Here is a 21,834-nt window from a genome sequence, read left to right as displayed (position 1 = left end):
GACAGCTCGAGCAGAACTTATAGCCGGTGACTGTGATCGTTCCTATGATGGCTAGACACGCGGGCTTGACTGTGGATGACAAACTAGCCATCGTGCGAGACACAACAACGGCGAGACAGTCTATATCGTAAGTCTTTGTAATCATTTTTTTTTAATTTAGTAATCAGTTCGTACGTAATTGAAACCGAACTAACACATATTTGTTCATTTGCAGGGACGACTATGGGATTTTCGCAATCAAATGCATAGAATTTTTTAGTATAGCACATAAGGTTGATGGAATCAACCAGTCATAGATACAGAATTGGCGAAATAAGTTAGCGCGTAATTTATACGAATTTAATTGTGATCCATAAATTATTTGTAAATATTTTTTGTGATTATTTGTAACTATTTTTCGCAATTGTTTGTAATTATTCATGTAAATACTATTTATTTCAATAAAAATACTATTCATTTCAATGGAAATACACAATACTCTAACTGTCATTTAGGGAACCTGACTTGTACAAAATTGACGAGTATATCCTACTGATTTGCACCTGCTACACCTACACGGTCGGGAAAACTCTCCAGTAGATGGTATTCTAGAAGTACTTGGATGTCCAGGACCACGTGGTTCAATGAGAGGTGGCGACAATGTATTGAATGGGCGAATATGATCGGAAACTTCCCACTTGGCTTCGTTTGGAAGCGAAAATATGGTTTCAACATACGCAGCTCTCCAGTTTTCAGCAGTGTAATAAGTAGAGCACAATGTTCTCGCTGTAAATTCTCGATACATAGCCATTGCAACTGCATGCTCACATGGAAAACTCTCTAACTAAAATTGTTTACAAGTGCATGTTCCATCACTTAAATCTACCATGTATGTCGCGTGACGTAGACATTCCACAGAGAAGCGCGACTCGTCTAGTGGTTCGACATTTAACTTTCTCGTGGCCTCTGCAGCCTTGAAGAGCTTTACCTTTTGTGCTGGGGCTAGCACGCTTATGCAATTATGTGATCCCGCACGTCGATTGTGAAACCACTGTTGTAGCTTCGTACGGATATTCTCAATCAGTACGAGAATGGATAACTCTTGATTTCTCTTAAATAATGCATTGAGAGATTCCACATTGTTTGACGTCATCATATTGTATCGACATCCTGAAAAATATGAGCGCGCCCAATGTTCAATCCCCATTTTCGTTAGATAGTCCCATCCCGAGAATGATTTGCTTCCTATTTCAACCATGTATCTATTACACTCTTCAATATTGTAAGCTTTGGTCACTCTCCTAAACAATGAAACGATGTCTTTGCCCCGATACAAGATCTTCAAGTTACCTTGTATATGATACATGCAATACCCATGATGTGCATTAGGAAAAACTTCAGCAATGCTATTTATTATAGATTGTCCCCGATCGGTGACAAATGTAAGGTCCTGGACTTCTCCGATTACTTCCCTGAACTTTGTGAAGAACCAACGCATCGACATATCATTCTCATTATCAACTATGCCGAATGCAAGAGGGTAAATTTGAATGTTGCATCTTGATATGTAGCAAAAATCAACTTGCCTTGGTATTTGGATTTTAGATTTGTACTGTCGACTAGAAAAGGGGCTGCATAGCGTTTCGAAAACCTCGAATGCATTGTCCAAGAGCCATAAAGAAGAATTTGAAGCAATTATCGGCCTCCGTCTCAATAAAAAATGTCGAGACAGGATTAGTTTTCTCCTTGTTATGGCAATACCTGGCCAATTTAGCATAGCTTTCCTCTGCCGAGCATATTAAATCCTCCAATGTGCATTCTTTGGCTTTCCAGGCCTTCTAGTAACTCATGACTACTCCGTACTCTCAATGAACATCGTTAATGATGTTCGATGGTCTGTAGATTGTCCATGGACCCCGATACTTGTGCATTATGTATCGACCAATAAACCAAGCTCGGGCTTGCCTGTAATCATTGCGACAAACTACCACTTCACAAGTATGTTCTCGTGTATATTTGTGAATTACGAAGTACTCATTCGTGTCCATCTTCGTTGCTCGCAAACACCAACTGTAACTATTATCTACGCATGATAGCATCAACAACGACCTATTCGATTTTTTTCATTCTAAACTCGAAGTTGTATTTCAATGCAATTAGGTGCATGGCTTCTTGCAAATCTTTCTTCATTTCAAACAGTTGCTTGACATACAAATCCTCATTATCAGTAACCACACGTGAGGAGTTGGAGGACGGTCCACTCGATTTAGCCCTCGAGGTCCCACCCCACTCATGTCTCTGTCGGGATAAAGCAATCAAGTCCTCGTTTGTAAAAGTATTCGCATTTTCATTCTTGTTGTCACAAGCAGCGGAGGGGATTCTGTATGCAACAATCGCTTGAATAACCACATCATCTTCATGAACTATCTCCACCGTATCCCAAAAATCATTAGCATTGTGATCCCCACCTCCCGAATCTACTTGTTCATCTTCGACTACATCCTTCCTTACTAAAGTCATGCAAAGAGAAGTCGTGTGCTTATTGTTCAATTTAATCAGATAATTCATTTCATCAACAGCAGAAATCATTATAGGTGGAATCAGAACTGATACATGCTCACTGAATTTAAATTTCAATTCCATGTCGTACTGAGAAGAATCAACAATCAACTTGTTCTGTAAATCATTATAGTGTTCTGCATACGATGTACCTAATGATATGAAAATTGCGATATCAACACTTTTAGCACTTGTCCGTTTCCATACCCATTGATCTCTTTCGTCCAATTCGAAATCACCAAAGTAACAAACTGGGACTACAATCATATCTGCATGTTGAAACAGAATTTTTAATTACAAGAAAAATATCAACAGTAATTAAAATAACCAAAAAAAAGGGAAAAAAGAAAACAGCTGACAAACAGCCGGCTGTTTAAATCGACTGTTAAACAGTCGGCCAAACAGCCAATTTTTTTCTGGCTGTTTAACAGCCGGTCAAACAGTTGTTTCATCAGTCCCAGCATTTATGCAGATGAATTTTTTCTAGTCAAATACTTAAAGATTATAGATCTATTAATTTTTTTTTATCTACTAATCATTAAATGTACAATTTATCGATTTAAACATACAATAGTTTAACGAAAACAAGATTAAATTTGCGTATATAAACTTATCGAACCAACGAGATTGATGTCTTCAAATTTTTTGACTTCCGATTTAGATAAATTTTTTAGTTTCTACTGTTGAATCAAATGAAGGATGAGAGTGTTTTATTTATCTGTGTTGGAATAAAAAGATAAGAAACGTAGGAAGTGTTTGATTTTTATTTGTTAAGTGAAAGGGTATTGATGTCTTTTAAAAAAACCAACTTTGTAATTGTATAATGTATTTAAGGGTATTTTTGTCTTTTGACTTTGGATAGGTCATTTTCATAATATCTCTTTGTTAATAAGTCAATGTGAAATTTAGATGATTTGACCAGGTCAATTTTAAAAGTACCCCCATCCTAATTTTATATATATATATGTATATATTTTTTTTTTTTGGGAAAAATTACATAAAATCAGGTATTTAAATTTTCAAATTTATAATTCAGGGATGAAGAAGCTTTATGCAAAATCAGGTACCCACTACAAAACCTAAATTCCCCATCCTCGTCTCTAATGTCTTCTCCTGGTCACTCTCTCAGTAGCCAGCGCCTCTCTTCTCTCTCAATAGTAGCACCGGCGCCGTGGAAAAGAATCTCTAGCGCGACAGTGTCACCGTCAAACTTGAACCACGCCTCTCTATTTCGATTAGTCGGGGGCGATTTCTTCTATTTTGTTCCATCTTCCTACCCATCCCTCTCTATTTCGGTTGGTCGATTGGCACCTTACAGTGGCCCCACTTGACGCAGCGACATACGGTGAGGCGACGCCGAGGGGTGTGAGCACCGCTTCACTGCTCACAATGGCGATGACGACGGCAATGGGGTTTGCGATTTGTTGTCGTGAACTTTGATATGTTCCAGAACCATAGCCATTTGTGATCTGTAGCCGCAGTCGATGTGGTTGGTCTATGATCTGCCAAAGAGGTGGTGTATTATCTTGTGTGTTGGTTATGGTCCTAGTGGCTATGATCGTTTTCGGCTGTGGTCATGTTGGTGGTGGAGACGTTAGTTATGTGTTGTTGGTGAGTTTGGTGGTGGTGGTCGTGGTGGCTTCTGGTGGTGGTGGAGGTATTCCTTTGGTTTCTGGCGACGGTGGTTGTGTTGGCAGTGGTGATGTGGATGGTGTTGCTGAGGTGTGGGTTGGGTATTGTTGGTGTGTTTGGTGGTGGCAATCGTGGTGGTTCCTGGTGATGGAGATGGTTGGTGGTGGCTGTGGTTGTCCTAATTTTTGTTGGCAGTTGATTTGATTTGGTGTTGGTGGTGTGTGTTAGTTTGTTTTTGCTAGGAGGTGGTTTTCATGGCGGTAGTGGTGGTGGTGGTGTTGGCGATGGTTGTGATGGTGTTGTAGGTGGGATAGTGTTTGTAACCAAGTATTATGGCGGATCGATATTGGGTGTTTGACATTAGTGACCAAGTATTATGGCGGATCGGGATTGGGTGTTTGACATTTGTGAACAACTATTTGGTTCCTTGTGACTATTAATCCGTGACTTTAAAATTCGATAATTTTGCGACTAAAAAAGTAATATGTGACTATCAAATTTAAAATATGTGACCTGTGACTTATACTTTTTGAATTTGTGACCATTTGTAACCTATAATTTTTTTATCGGCGACGTATCAAAATTTTGATTTGCGACCTCAAAAAAATCTATAACCATGATATGTGACCAGTAAACAAATCTGTGACTTATAATTGTGAATTTGTGATCATTAACCATATAACTGTAACTTTGTCATCATTATTTAATAAATATTTTTAATTAATTAGTTAAAACCTAATTTTTGCATTAATGAAACTTGTAACCTGAATTTTGCATCATGCATAGTTAAAACCTGATTTGTGTACTCATTCCCTTTTTTTTATGATGGGAACCGACAACTGCTACCCTTCGAGTACGCACTGAGTAAACCCTCAAGTTGATGCAATAGCCTGCAAATTTTATATTTTAATAGAATAGAATGTTGCCGGATTACATATTTCTAGAATTTATAATATATAAATTACTTGATCAAGTGATGAAATACTAATTTCCGATCAAATTTTAAGAATATGTTTAGCAAGAATTTGACTTTAGAAAGAATTAACTAAAACTAAAAATGGCAAATGTCCCATTCAACGTTTTTAATCACTCGATATCATTATCATTCGAGATGATATTTTGCAAAGGAAATAATTTCTTCGACCATAATATAACATGTTAAATCCTAATTTGCTTTCATTCACCACCACCAATAAAATCTCGATTGATTTTCCATCATTCGATGGAGTACATGAGGATTTAATTTTTAGTTTACCTTATATTTTAAAAAGGGGTTATAACCCGTCTATCATTTAATACCACGTTAACATCACATAAGTTGAAGGATAAATGACATTATTATTTTTAAGGGAAAAATTCATAGTTAAGGTATATTGTTTACACCAATTCAAAAATCAGGTAGATAATTTAAAATTTCAAAATTCAGGTTTATATTTGATTAATTAAAAATTTTATTAAATAAATATAATAAAGTCACAGTTACATGATTAATTGTCACAAATTCATAATTACTGGTCACATATCATCAAATTAATTGGTCACACATTATTTTCAGGTCACAAATCAAAAATTTTATAGGTCATAGATTATTTTCATGTCACAATTCAAAAATTTTATAGGTCACAGATTATCAAATTTTAATGTCACAGACCAAATCGTTGAGGTCACAGATTATTTTTTTGTCACAGATGATCAAATTTTAAGGTCACAAACCAAATTGTTAGTCACATATACCAAATATTACACTCCCGATCCCAATCCACCACCAATACTTGGTCACAAAGCAACCAAATAGTTGGTCACAATCACTATTACACCCCACCCCGTCACAACACCGCCACAACCACCAACAACAACAATCGCCACCATCAGATCCAATCAGCTACTAACAAAAACCACGACAATCGACTCCATCAGCTCTCTAACCACCAACAACCACCTCCACTGCCGCCAAAAACCACCACGATCACCACCACCAAACACACCAACAATACCTAACCTATAATGTTTCCACCGCCAAGAACAACCACAGCCACAGTCAGAACCACCACCAAACCTACCCAACAATACACTACCTTCCAACCTCACCAACACCACCCAAATCATCACTGCCAAGTGCCAACACAAGCACTATTGCTACATCACCACCACCGTTGTCCTCCCCAGATTCGCCCCGCCACAACACCACAACAACCACAACCCCTCAAAATGCAAATTGATCCAGTACACCACCACCATTGCCTGCATCACACCACCACACACCACACAACCATTGTCACCCACAGATCCACCCCGCCACGCCACAACATCACAACAACCACTGCCAACAACAACAACAAAAATGACCACCACTACCATTACCATCTGCCAGCAACACTGTCAACAACAACCATCCCAAAAACCAACAAAAACTAATCGATTAAACCCAACAAAAATTAAGAGAGTCTCATAGATCCACCTACACCACCACATCGAAACCACACCAAATTTCTCCACTCCGCTAACTAGATTAGATCGAAAGGAGAATGAAATCACCCCCAAAATTGCTGTCAGCGGTCGAAAATCCCTAAACCCCTCCCCAAATTTTCTACAGCATACCACGCAACGCTCTTGTGATTTCATAGCAGCCTCAACACTGTCATTCGACGCCACTGTGAACGAAAGAGTGTGCAGCTGTATCTCAGCCTCTCAGTGGCGTCTTCCAGTGATGCCGTCGAAGGAACAAAGAAGATCATCCAATGCTGGTGTCGCATTGCAGTTGTCACCAGCGCAATGTCATCTCCGGTATCGTATCGTCTCCGACGATGAAGAGAAAAGGGAAGGAGATGTAAAGAGAGAATGGGGAGAAGAAATAATTAGGATTTGGAGTGGGGCGATTGGGGGTGGGTGGTTTTATAATTAGATGAATACCTGATATTTGCACAAATAAATTTCTTACTTGATTTATAAATTGTATTTTTTAAAGACTTGTTGCCATGTGATTTTCCGTATTTTTAAATCGATCCCCAATAATGGTTGTATTTGTTGGCTCTAGCCCAATTTCAGTCTAAAATAAATTGGAGGTTTGGCACAAGCCTACTTTGGCCTCCACGTGGAAAAATTCATAATTAAGAGGTTAAGTATTATCTATTTCAAAACTAAGAACAAATGTTTCAAATTTCAAAAATTAGATAATTATTAAAATTTATTTACAATTTAATTGATTAATTATATTTTTATTAACTAAATATATTAAGATCACAGGTTTATACAATTTGGTTACAAATTAACAAGTTAGCTAATCACATTTTATTTTTGGTTATAAATCAAAAATTTTATGTGTCACAAATCATTTTACAATCACAATCCAAAGAATTTTCAAATAATGGTTGTCAAATAGGAGTAAATCTACACAATATGTATTGGAATAATCTCGTGGGCACCTGTACTTAATTTATACTAAATACTCGGATGATGTTGCACACTATAATAGCTAGTGGAAGATGATGGTTGATTATAAAACTAATTACATCACCTATTGTAGTTTGGCGTGAGACACTGCCTAACACATAAAAAGGACGATAAATCTTGTGAATGAGTCATTATTGATAATCAAACTAAAATAAAATTGAAACATAAGTTGTTTAGTTGGGGGGAGGGGGTTGGAAGGGTAAAATAAAATTTTTGAATATTATACTTCCAAAGATATATAAATATAACTTTATATTCGATTCCTTGTATTACTCTTTCTACTTGGAAATGAATATACAAATGAAGCAATGTCAAGAGATATGTGAAGTAACTCAATAAAAAATTCTATACTAGGATTGGAATAAGATGGAAAGGAACGTTTGATCTTCTCCTGAATTATCAACAATGTTAATTTTTAACTATTAAACTAGTAACGGCAAGTTATTAAAAAAGGTGGAACTTTAAAATTTTACAAATAAAATTTTTTTGGGCCTAGTCATGCCACATAATCATGATTCAACCTAGCTAGCGCACCTTGCACACTTCTTAAAACCAACAATAATAAATTATGTAGCTTTCTAGGAATTTCAAAACCTGAAATGCAAAAATGCTTCGACCTGGCCATGCTACACAACCATGGTTTGACAAAGCTAAGACACCTTACATACTAAAATCGACTTATGTGTACAATTCATGTATAGCTCAACCACACGCAATATCGAGCACTCTGTTTTGGCCACACTCAAATTGACTTATGCGTACCATTCATGGTTCCCTCTCTCTCTCAGGTTCCCTAATTTAGAAATACTCAACTACCATAGTTGTAGTGTTATCCAACTACTACAATTATACAACTTCAATGAAAATGTAATATCCAACTTTAATAGGATTCTCGCGTCCTTCAAATAAGGCATCCAAATGATCAAATCCCACCAGGATTGAACTATCTAACTCTATAAATATAAGACCTAGATTCATTATTCAAGTACGCTTTGCATTAAGTTTAGTTCATAGCCTCACACTTTTTTCCCCTTTTCAATAACTTAAGTATTGGAGGGGCAACGATAACATACATCGATGCCTTTGCTCCAATTTCTCGAGGTCCCATCAATAGCTCAAGCTTTGTTATCGAGCTGGGGTTATGAAAGTCTTTTTCTTGCTCAAAACTTTGTCATCGCGCTTGAGTTACGAAAGTCTTGTTCGTGGTCATTTTTAGTCATCGATTCGAGTATTCACATGTGCAGATTTTTTATTGCATCACCGATAGCACTAAATATATACTTTGTCGCTATAATAATTTCATTTAATAAAACTTTGGATTATATACATGCCTTGTTGGAAAATTATATAACAATGGAGGACAAAAATGAAACCAAACAAAGAGGAAGAAGATAAATTATATCAACAAATGCTCGAATACGAAATTAATCTCGCTGTCCTCAAACGTTATTTGTCTCCTTTTCAATGCTTTTAAGGATTCCAGGCAAATAGTTCGTAGGATTAAACAAGCCTTAATGAAAAACACCAAAAGCAAAACTTGAAAAGTTTTGCCCAGAATGCTACGATATCGCTTTAAAGTTCGCGGGATGCTGTGATCACCAATTCAATTTTTAGTGTTCGGTGTTCCCAAGTTTACATTTAAGTCAACTTATTACTTCAACCTTACGTGCGGAATTGTACTAACCAAAGCAACAAGTCACTTTAATTAGGTTATATATGGTTAAACATTCAATCCAATTTAATCCCATGTTTAAATGTCGCAATATTTATAAATTGGAAAGCAGTGAATAAACGGAGAAACCTAATGTGAGAAAAACTTCGGGACCAAGCTAGTTAGCTCCACTGTAGACAATTCAGAAAATATACAGCAATTCCAAATTTTGTGCCCATTAAGACCCGCTGTCACAATCTCGCAATCTACTGTTGTAGATATCTCTAGTCTGCTAGACCTCCTAATCTAGATCATGTAGCCTCTTAATGCCGTAGATGCCTCTAGCTACCTACTAGACACCCTAATTTACCTCCTGCACCTTCCTGCTATTGTAGATACCTCTAACCTCCTGCTAGACTTCTTGATCTACCTCCTACAGTCCAATCTGTTGTCTCTACAGCCTCCTAGTCTTATGCTGGATGTCTCCTGAAGTGAAATACCAAGAACTGCTTGTTTTTGTGCTTATAATTGTGCTTCAATCCACCTCTCTCAATCTCCCTAATGAGAGAGACTCTTCCTCAACGGATTAAGGAAGGACGGTGTTTTAGACTATGAAGATTGATGTTTTCCTAGAATCTAGTTGCCGAATCACAAGATGTTATGGATGTGAATCACCAATGATTTTCACATTAGATCTCTTGAACAAAAATGTGTAGATGTTATCCAATGAAAGAATAATGTGGCAACTCTATTTCTCATGTCCCGGACTTTGGTATTTATACTTGGAGGGGGGGTAAATATGTGTCCTGAGCCATATAAAATTCTCCAAAATGCGACCTAGGGTTTGGCCACATAACACTATCACTCGAGCAACAAGTCGATGAAAAGCAAGTGACGTGCTTTTGCTCGAACGACGTGGGAACGAAGAGCAAGCGACAAGCTCTCCTCTTTTCACGTTAGAGCATTGGTCAAGCGGGCACCTAGCGAAATTCTAGCAGGTTTTCTATCTTGTTCCAAGAGCAAACTGTAGCCCAACTAACTATACATAATTGCAATGCAAGTCCATGACTTTTACAACAATGTTCAATTAAGCCCATTTTGTTTACAGAATTGCCAATTGCAATATTAGACCTAACAAAAGTATTTTTTTTTCAAAGTGAATGAGTGAAAATATTGGCTATGAATATGTGATAATTTCTCCTTTTGTGGATGAATAAATAGGGATAGAATTCAATTTTTTTCTTGTACTTGGATCACATATTTATAGGCTTAGACAAGACCCCATGAAATAGTATCAAACATAGGATGAAAAGCCAGCAAGTTAGAATAAAAAACATTCAAAAACAAACCCCAACAATCAGTTTTTATAGCCATGCGGTCGCATGGTTATAGCACCGACCAATTCTTTAAAGGGGCCTATGCGACCATTTTTATGGCACTCCAATTTTATTTTATTTTTTTCTTCTCCAATTTCAATTCACCCATCCACAAGATTTTGAACAACAATAGCAAAATTCTAACAATCCTCCACTCGTTCAACATCAGTTTTACTTACATAATCAAATATCAACACTTGTGCGTAAGAACTGTATATCTTTTAATTTGAATCTATTCATAGTGTAAACCTCATAAAGCATTATCAAAATTCCAAGTAGCTAGAGTGCTTTGAATTAGTTATTCTTTGTGACAATACCGATGAAATCACACACACAAGTATTAAACTTTTCACAAGTTCCTCTAACTCACTTAGTGCAAATATGGTCTTAATCATTTTTCATTGAACTTTTAAAGAGAGAAAACCCCAACTCTCTAATGAGGCGGCACCACCTCGAAGTTTACATAGGTGAAGTCTTTCTAGTATCTTTGTTACTTTTAGAGATACTTGTACCGTACTGAACTTCATTAAGAGTTCTATTTTAACTCATCCCTCCAACAATAACAACAAACACTATTTTCCAAAGATAGTATTTAATACATTTAATAGTGTTGAAATTCATCCACTTATGGAATAACTTGTTATTACCCTTTGAACATAAATTAACCAATTTAGTATACTTTGGTAGGGTTTCCATCATTGGTGGATCTATTTGAGGAGTTTTAATCCCATTTTGCTCGATGTCAATCTCATTAACTCTTTTGTGGGAGGTTTGGTAAATGGATCAGCTAAGTTCTCACTAGACTTAACAATTGTAAGAGCAATTACTTCATGCTTGATTAATTTTCTTACATACTCGTGTCTTAGACTAATATTTCTAAACTTTCCATTGTACTTTTCATTATATGCTCGAGCTAGAGTAGCTTGACTATCACACAAGATAGGTATAGAAGAAATATAATTTATATCTAAAGGTATTTCATATAATAAATTCGTTAGCCACTCAGATTCTTTCCCGATTTCGGCTAATACTACAAACTCTAACTCCATAGTTGAGAGAGTAATACAAGTTTGTTTCTTGGACTTCCAAGAAGCTAAACCACCTCCAAGAGTGAATATCCAACCTGAAGTAGATTTATTCTCTCTTATACTCGATATTCAAATTGCGTCTTTATATCCTTCCAAGATTTTAGGAAACTTTGTATATTGTAGCCCAAGGTTTTTGGTTTTCTTTAGGTAACCAAGAATCCTATCGATGGCCTTCCAATGTTCGAAAATCGAGTTATTAGTAAACCTACTTAGTTTACTTACAGCAAATGCTACATCTGGTCTTGTACATTATGATGCGTACATAAGACTTCCAATTGCACTTGCGTATTCTATTTGAGCTATTGCTCTATTATCGTTTTTAATCAGTTTGACAGTTGGATCTAGATGAGTATTAGCCTCTTTAACATTCAAATGTTTGACATTCTCAACATAATGTGATTAGCTTAACGTAAAACCTCACTATCCTTTTTAACTTTGATACCAAGGATAGTGTCCATTTCTCCCAGATCCTTCATTTCGATAAGAGAGGATGGAAACATTTTTGTTTCTTTAATTAATTTGCACACCTTATGTTCATTTTCCAATAGAATGAACCCTTATGGTTGTTCTATATAGACCTCATCTTCGAGATCTCCATTTAGGAATGTTGTCTTGACGTTCATTTGATGAACATGTAAATCATATATATATGTTAGTCCAAATAAGATCCTAATTGAGGTTATCCTAGCTACAGGTGCATATGTGTCAAAGTAATTTATTCCTTCCCTTTGACGATGCCCTTTAGCTATTAGTCTAGCTTTGTAGATGTTAAGAGTTCCATTCTTCCTAAATACCCACTTGTAACCAATGGCTCTAGAACCTACTGGTAGATCAACTATTTTCCAACTATTATTTGAAACAATGGAATCCATTTAATTGTTTGTTGCTTCTTCTAGAACATGCAATCTCCTTTTGCACTTGAAGAACAAAGGGAATTGTTCTTACAACATCCTTCATTTCTCCCTCTACTAAGTAAAAGAAAATAAGCTGGGAACTTATTTTATCTGATCCTAAGTTCTTTTACTTTTTCGAGGTTCATTTTCAACATCTCTTAAGGATGTCTATTCCGGTGAGCTTCTAAAGGTTGGGGCACCCTTATGATTTTCAGATTTCCTAGCTATCATTATATTCTCAAAGAATTCCACATCTCTTAATTCTATTATAACATCCAATTTAAGATTTAATAATCTATACGCTTAGCTATTAAGAGCATAGCCTATAAAGGCACATTTGATACCTCTGGGACCTAACTTGGTTATCTTAAGATCCATGTTCTTACAATAGGCAAGGCACCCCTGCACTTAAAATAATTGATATTTGGTTTTCTACCTTTCCATATCTCATATGGGGAAATTTTATTCTTTTTCATGTGAATCCTATTTGTCATATGGCAAGCAATAAGCAAGGCTTTACTCCATAGCTTAAAAGGTAGTTTAGAATTTAACAATATAGCATTTATCATTTCCAAAAATGTTCTATTCTTTCATTCTGCTAATCCATTTTGTTTCGATGTTCTAGGTGCAAAAGCTTGATGTGCTATTCCATCTTGCTCACAGAACATATTAAATTCATTAGAAAAATATTCTCTACCTCTATCATTTCTTAAAGTCTTTTATTTTCTTCCGAATTGATTTTCTACTTCAACTTTGTAAGTCTTAAAGACACTAAAGGCTTCATCTTTATGTTTTAATAAGTACACATAAGTATACCTAGAACAATCATCAATAAAACTAATAAAATATCTATTACCGTCTCTAGTTAGCATGTCATTTAATTCATGTATGTCGGAATGAACAAGTTCAAGTAATTTCGTTGATCTTACTACAGTATAAAATGACTTCTTAGTCTTTTTTTATTTAACACATTTCACTTTTTTCTAAGTTATCAATATCACATTTGATCATTCTTTTCATGGTTTTAACTCCTATATGTGCTAATCTACCATGCCGTAAATTAAATGAATCGGTAACATAAACAAAAGACTTGATTTTATTAGAGTTATCCTCAAAGGTACATAATTTGATCATTCCTTCAGTAGAATAGCTCTTTCCAACAAAGTGTCGATTATAGGTTAGTACAAGTTTTCCAAATTCAAAAATAGATTTAATCCCAAGTTTTCCCAAAAAAACTCTACTTGCTAAATTTCTATTCATTTTCGGTCCTGCAAGACATTTGTCAAAGTGATTTTCATTCTAGAAATAAAGATGAGTTCAACATTTCCTTTCACAATCACCTTTGATCTTCCTTTATTTCCCATTTGTATTTCTTGATTATCTTCAATGTCATGATAAGAAAGAGAATTATCATAACATACATGGATTATATCTCATGTATCGTACCGCCATTCCGAAACTTTGCCTTGGATTACATTGATTTCACTCACCATAGTGATAATCTTGTCAATGAAATTCATTTGTCCTTCCTTTTTTTGTTGTTTCCTATGTCTGCAATCTCTAGCATAGTGCCCAATTTTCCACAAATACAGTAAGATCCCTTGGATCTGTTTTTGAACTTCTCTTGATCCTTTTTAGGATCAAAAGGTTTTCCTTTCCTCTTAATTTTGTTGGAGCTGTCCACATTGTCCACCACATTTACTTTCGAAGAGTCATCATAAGAATTCTCAATCTTATCTCTTGCCCATGATTCTTACTCTATACGAAGATGTTTTGTATATCTTCCAAAGAAAAATATTCAGAATTGTAAAGATTCTTTTTCCTATATCCTTTCCATGAACCGGGGAGTTTAGCAATAATTGCTCCCACTTGAAAAGTGTCGGGAAGTTCGATTTTTACTGCTTTCAATTTGTTTACTATTATTTGTAATTCATGTACTTGATGCAACAATGGTATATTATACAAAAATTTGAAATCATAGTATTTAGATATTAATAACTTTTTGGTACCTTCCTCATTGGCTTTATATTTACATTAAAGCACGTACCAGATCTCCTTTACTGATGTAGTAATGGTGTAGAGATCATATAGACAGTCTGACAATGTGTTTAGGATATGGCCATGGCATATTAATTCGTCATCTTCCCGTTTCTTTCTTTATGCATGAATTTCTTCAATGTCTTTGTCTGTTGCATTGAAAATAAGCTCCAATTTCAGATCAAGCATGTAGAAGATCTTCAATACCGTTAGAAAGAACTTGAGTTTGTCTTTCCATATTGTAAAATTTGTGACGTCAAACCTGTCCAAGCATACTAGGTCTGGATTTATCATTTTTATAGTAGCAAGTGTAGATTTCGTCTCCATCGCAGTAAGAATGATCAAATAACGTTTGAAATTGTTGGAAAATTATATGGCAATGGAGAACAAAAATGAAACCAAACAAGGAGTAGGAGTGGACGCGATCCGATTTGGTCCGGTTTCAAAGGAAATCGAACCGAACCGAATACCAATGAGAATTTTAGAAATGGAACCATTGGTTCCATAGCTAACTGTGGAACCGAACCGGAACCAAACTAATCGATTTCGATTCGGTCCGGTCCGGTCCGATTCTTTATATTGAAAATGTCAAAATAAAATGTTCACTAATAAAAAATCTAAAAATGCTACCAACGTGATATTTTTAACAAAATATGGAAGAACCGAACATATTATTCAAAGATTTATTTAGGTATAGATTTTCAAAGTGAAAACAAAACAAAAATTTCGCATCTTATAAACGAAATTATATATTGTAAATAAATTTATTTAGGTATAAATTTACCTAATATTCAATTTGACTTGAAAATCAATTAATCAAAGAATTATAAGAAGAGACAATGAAAGAATCAAAGAGAAAAATGAAAGTGTTGAGTCTAAAATTAAGAAAGAACCCAATTATTTTTTATAAAAGTGTTAGAGATTGAGTTATATATTTTACCAAAAATAAAAAAAATCCAATAAGAACCGTCTGGTTCCCGCAGTTCCCATACTAGAACTAAGAACCGGATCGGAATCGGTCGGTTCTTAAAAATTTGTCCCGAAATTAAATTATTTTTTAGAAGATTCGAAACCGAACCGACCAATTCTAAACGGTTCCAGTCCGATTCCACCGGTTCTGGGAAAAAGTGTCCACTCCTAAGTAGGAGGAAAAATTATATCAACGAAAGCTTAAACACGCATTAATTTTGTTGTCCTCAAATGTTACTTACCTCATTTTCAATATTTTAAGGATTTCAGACAAATAGTTTGTTGGATTAAACAAGCTTTAATGAAGAACTTCAAAAGCAAACGTGTTTTTTCAAAGTGAACAAGTGAAAATATTGGCTATGAATATGTGATAATTTCTCCTTTTGGGGATGAACAAGTGGGGATAGAATTCAATTTTTTTCTTATACTTGGATTACCTATTTATAGGCTTAGACAAGATCCCACGAAATAATGCCAAACATAGGATGAAAAGCCAACAAATTTGAATAAAAAAGGTCAAAAACTAATCCCCCAACAGTAAGTTTTTATAACCATGCGATCGCATGGGCTATAGCAATGTGATAAGTGTGTTTCTATACACTTATTAGGCACTTTAATGGGCTATTTATTGATGAAATTGAGTGGATTCCTATTCATGATTATGTAATTATGATGTATGTAGGCCAAAATCCCAAATTAGAGGAGAAAATTGCTAAATGAAGGAAAAGAGGACCAAAAGTACAAAAAAATGACTTCAGGGACCAAAGTGTACATCTGTGGAAAGTTTAAGGACCTAAGGTTGTAATTTTTGGAGGGTGTGATTGAAAGAAAAGTCGAGGTTTGAGATTAAAACGTACAAGATGAAAAATTAGTGACTAGACAAGCAATTATTGGAGGACCAAAGCAGCAAAAAGAGGAAATTGTAAAGTGGCGCCACAGCGAGACTCCAAGCTGCAGTCACCAATGGCGCCGCAATGCCACTCACAACAGAGATTTGACACCGTAACGCCACTTCAGGGCGCCATGGCTACAAACCAGGACTTGTCTGGCTATATTTTTTAGTTGGTGACTACTTTATAATTAACAAAATACGGTCTTTGGGCCATTTAAAAGGCAAATTACACCAATTTTTGGTATTATTCTTCATCCACTTTAAAACCCTAGCATATAGAGAAAAGGGGGCAAGCAGAGAAATACCATACAGAAAGGAGGAAAATCTTGAAGAAATCAAGACCAACATGAGCAAGCTTCAAGGATTCGACCAAGGGGACATGCTTATTTCTTTGTCTTGTATTTCATATTATATTTCTTAACTTTTGGAATGTATTTCTTCAATCCTTCTACTTTGTGCCTTTTAAATACAATGAGCTAAACCTATTGGTGTTGGAATGAATAAGGAAGTTTGGCTAAACTATATAAATTTCCATATTTAATTGTTAGTGGTTATGTTCTTATGTTTTTACCATTGTTTTGAGAGCATTATCATTATTGTAGCCACTAAGTGATAATGTCAAGTGATTTGTGATTATTGAGAATTCTTGCACATTTTAGACCAAGATGGTAGAAAATCTATGTTCTTATGTAAATAGAGATATACTTCTAACCCTAGGTAACCTTTTAAGTTATTTTCATTGATATTTAATACTTTCAATTGTATTTAACTGATATAGAAATATAGTAGGTTAAATCAATTAATTAGGGTTAATTTCACTTGAGAGGGATAATTAACTACAATAGGAATATCAGGCTTAATAGAATAAATAAGCATGTTCTATTAATTTGTTTGTTAGAAATTCATTTAGTGACCGCCAAGTGGAATCATGAATCCCAGCCCAACAAAAATCCAAATCTCATCATAATTGCAATTGTGAATTTTAATTGAAAGCATAGAATCATTTTCATTTTTAAATTCAAATATTTTAATTGTGCGCATCTTTATCGTCAATTTGAATCAAGTCTCGTGTAATTGGAATAAATACTTTTCGAGGGATTGACTCGGACTCAAAAAGTCCACTCTATTATTTGAACACGATCCGTGCACTTGCGGTGTATAATTTTTGCGAACACCATTCAGTTGCATGGTTATAGCACTGGCCTCCTCTCAATTCTCTGACCGCATTGGCCATTTTTATGGCATTCTAATTTTTTTTTTTCCTTCTCCAATTTCAATTCAGCCATTTACAAGATTTTGAACAACAATAACAAAATTCTAACAAGTGTGACCCCGTCCTCTCACGTCGACCTGCACCCACCTAGATACATGCTCAAAAACGTAAAACCAAACAGGAAAAGAAACAAAATAGTTTGTAGCTCAGACAGCATTATACTCATCGATCACAAAAGCCAAAAAGGGAAGAGACGAATAAACACAAAATTAAATTGCTGTGGTTGTATATAGCGAGAATGAAGAATTAATAAATGCAGGGGTGAGTGGGTGTGGTTAGATTATGGTCCCAAGTGCCACCAATTTGTTTTGTTACTCAGAATTTAAGGCAAATAGAGTCCTTGAGAGTTAGGACAGACAGCTACTACGGATAAGGACAACCGACACTAATTGTTGTTTGGAACCACCATAACAGCACAAGGAATCCTATGGCCAAAGGTTACACCATTCTTTGTATCGCTCACATTTGTACAAGTTCTTGATTCTCATGGTTAGATGATTGGTGCCACCTTAATTTCTCAAGGTATGTTTAAATAATACAGAACTTTTCTTATAAGCTGACTTAAATTGTATGGACCAAAATACAATCAATTTTGAGTCTTATAACTAATAAGAAAAATAAGTTAGGATCATTTATCGGATAAGGAGTTTAAAAGATAACTCATTAATCTCCAAACTAGAAATGTTATTTCCTCACAAGTCACTTGATTTACCTTTATCTTCTCCTTGTTGTATTGATTAGAATAAGCGACAATTAACATGAGTTAACATAAATAAATTGATTTGGACATTATAGTTTGAGAGTACATAGATTAATTTGAACTTAAACAAGTCCTCTTAACTACACATGAATTTATCTACGTGTGTTTCAAATATGATTCATGACAGGGAGAAGCTCTTCTTATTTTTTATTGGCTAAAATAAGGGAAATTTTTTCTTTAAACCAGTTTAATCGAGCCCAACTTGTTTAAATCAAACTAAACTAGGTCAAAATTAGTGTATCCAAATAGAATCGATAATTTTCCTAACCTTGTCAAATTAGCACAACGACAAGCAAAAATATGTGGAAGGGCGACGCATGGGACATGACTATGGATGTAACAAGTGAAAAACTGACAACACAATTTCTACTTGTTTCATCAAACTATACCGTATCAAAATCAGCTTACCTAAATAGAATCGATATTTTTCTAACCTCGTCAAATCAGCACAACAATGAGCAAGAATATGGGGAAGGGTGACGCAAGGAGTAGGACCATGGACGTAATGAGTGAAAACTTGACAACACAATTAGAGACAACACAATGTCCTGCTCTTGATAGGGGCGTGGATTCTCGTGTCAGTCGAGGACAAAGATTAGGGACGATATTGTTAAAATAGTAATTTGAGGACCAAGTCACTACAAGGGTGTGAACTTACAATTTTTTTGAACAACAATTCTCCTTGTATAGAAGAATTGCATCCAGAATTAATACAGATACATCTATTTGGTTTGTCCCTTTTTTTTTCATTGTTCAATAGAAAATTACCAAGTGTTATCTGTATGAATTCGAAGAGCACTTATTCTGTACAGATAGCAACTCTCTTTTTCGAAACCACAATGACTTTTGTGAGCTTGATTTGCAAGACAACATCTATGATTAACGAGATTAAATTATTGTTGCCGCATAATAATAATGAGTGGTTGAGATCAAATGGACAAGACTTTCAACACTTTTCCCTTCTTTGGGTTTCGGTTTAACGAGGTTTTAAGAAAAATATATATATAGTTTGAAATAGTAATTCTTAAAAAAAAAAAAAAAAAAAAAAAAAAAAAAAGGAGAGAAAATTTTCAAATTTACGTATAATATTATTATATCGAAAAATATACGATTAAAAAAGAAAAAAAATGTATTAAAATTAAAATGCAGCCCAAACACTTCATGTCAAATTTTGCTACTTGTGGAGTGCAAAGAATACGATTTGGAATCATTTTAAACAATTTGGTCTTATTATTAAATACAAGACTTATAAACATCATTTAATACACGTGGCATAATGATGAACTTGAAGTAATATAACAAATTATTTGTATTTTAATTTTTTGAAATTTCATCTTTAAAAATTAATCTCATTAAATATAATAACTTAAGTGCTTGTATATTAATTATTGTTTTCATATTATTTAGGTGGAGCACAATTTTGAGTTATTCATACCGCACAATTTAATTTCTGTTTGACAATCATTATTTAAATTATTTTTGTTTTACATGCTCATCTTTTATCACACATTCATACAATAAAACATTTTACACATAAATTCAATTTTTTTCTACTTTTTAATAAAAAAAATTCTCTTAAAAATTATTATCCAAACATTATTTTTCCCAAATAATGATTTGTTAAACGAGGATTTAGCCTTCATTTGATAAATTTATAAATTGTTTAAAATTATGATTAGTAAGAAAAAGAATAATGGATCACACTAGTTCTCAAGACATTAATGCATTATTACGTAATAAGTAACATCAAAAGAACAACATATCTCAACCATGTCTTTAACATACACCACAAGCCGTTTGAAAATACCAATTCTAATATTCTGCATATAGTTCAAGTTGTATACATTTTAATTACATACAGAATTTCAGAGCTTCACAAAAAAAAAAAAAAAAAAAAAAAAAAAAAAAAAAAAAAAAAAAAAATCCACTATGTACAATTTTACTCTTCAACAATGGTCACTTTACATCTTTAGTTACATTTGAAAATGAATCCATTAGAAAAGATTATGTAACATTCATTTGATAAACTCTAAGACGGTGTTTGGTAAGAATTTTAGATTTTTTTAGTAGATTGTAATAGAAGTTTTTGAAATGTGCAATTGAAACATTGTGAGGTCTATGAAAAATGTGATTAATATTGATTGTTTGATTTAAATGAAAATCGGATTTTAATTCAAACCAAACATGCTCTAAATTTTTGTCGTATTTCATCTTTTATCCAAAAAAGAAAAGGAAAAAAATGGAGACCACACAACCTCACGATCTTTGATTTAGCACCTGTATAGAGTAGCTAAAAAATAGATTTTAGTAGATTTTAATAAAGTTGATATAATGTATAACTGAAAAGTTGATAAAAATTATTAGGCACTGTTTGATTGACAAAATATTTCCATGGAAAATGGAATTTGGATGACATTTTCTAACTTTGGTGTGTTTGATAGGGATTTATATTCCATGGAATAGAAATTCTTGAATTTATTGGGAATTGCATTTTTCTTGCTTTTGTGGGAATTGATTTTCGTAGCTACTGTTGATTTTTTTAAAATTTTTTTTTTGGGCAATGAAAATAAATTCTAAGAATCATTGTAAAAAAATATTTCCCTTTAATTGATAATTTTTATGTAAAATAAAGTCAAACGAATGTCAAAAGATAGATGATTTTATTGAATTTTTTATTTTTTATTTTGGCAATGGAAATAAATTTCATCCCCAATACCACTAAATTCTATCTCTTTAATTGACAATTTTTATGTAAAATAAAGCCAAACGAATACCAAAAACACTTATATTTCAACATTTTCCACGTGAAAAATTATACCAATCAAACACAATAATTTACAATTCCCAGAAAAATAATTTTTAGGTAATTCAATTTCCTGAAATTCGTTTTCTTTCCACCTAAATTTCATCTTTGCAATCAAACGGACTCTAAATTTTATAAAATATATGATTAAAATTAATTTTTGGTATGAACCCCCTACACCAAGCGATGCTAGGGGCAAATTTCCTGAGAAACAAAGTCATAGGCGCATAGGTTCATTGAATTTCACTTAATTTTTTTATCACATATACTTAATCAGCACTTACCTACGGCAATAACATGACAAAACCATATACTTAAAACTTAATCCAGACTCTATTTATCTTAATTAATTAATATGGTTTCGAGCTGTATAACGACACGCACAAAGAAAACAAAAATAATAACTAGCAGGACAAAACCCCAATTTACAATAATATATAAAACCCAAAAAAAAAAAATGAAAATTTGAAGA

General features: G+C 34.1%; 1 protein-coding gene across 1 annotated transcript; it reads right to left on the bottom strand.

Annotated features, from left to right (window-relative positions):
* Positions 1-490: 490 nt before the first annotated feature.
* Positions 491-1,756, bottom strand: LOC111375107. The gene is made up of 2 exons (XM_022997895.1): positions 866-1,756; positions 491-823 (listed from the first exon to the last, which is right to left on the bottom strand). Exons 1-2 carry the CDS (start codon positions 1,754-1,756, stop codon positions 491-493), a joined length of 1,224 nt encoding a protein of 407 aa, XP_022853663.1.
* Positions 1,757-21,834: the final 20,078 nt, after the last annotated feature.

This window comes from Olea europaea, unplaced genomic scaffold (genome assembly GCF_002742605.1).
Source record: "Olea europaea var. sylvestris unplaced genomic scaffold, O_europaea_v1 scaffold134, whole genome shotgun sequence".
In the NCBI taxonomy this organism is placed as follows: domain Eukaryota; kingdom Viridiplantae; phylum Streptophyta; class Magnoliopsida; order Lamiales; family Oleaceae; genus Olea; species Olea europaea.
The sequence above is the reverse complement of the archived record's forward strand: the minus strand, read 5'-3'. Positions and strand labels throughout refer to the sequence as shown.

Coding starts and splice junctions, on each gene's coding strand:
- LOC111375107 (XM_022997895.1), bottom strand. CDS start 1,756: ATGCTAAATTGGCCAGGTATTGCCATAACAAGGAGAAAACTAATCCTG. Junction 824..865: donor TACGTCACGCGACATACATG/GTAGATTTAAGT, acceptor AAACAATTTTAG/TTAGAGAGTTTTCCATGTGA.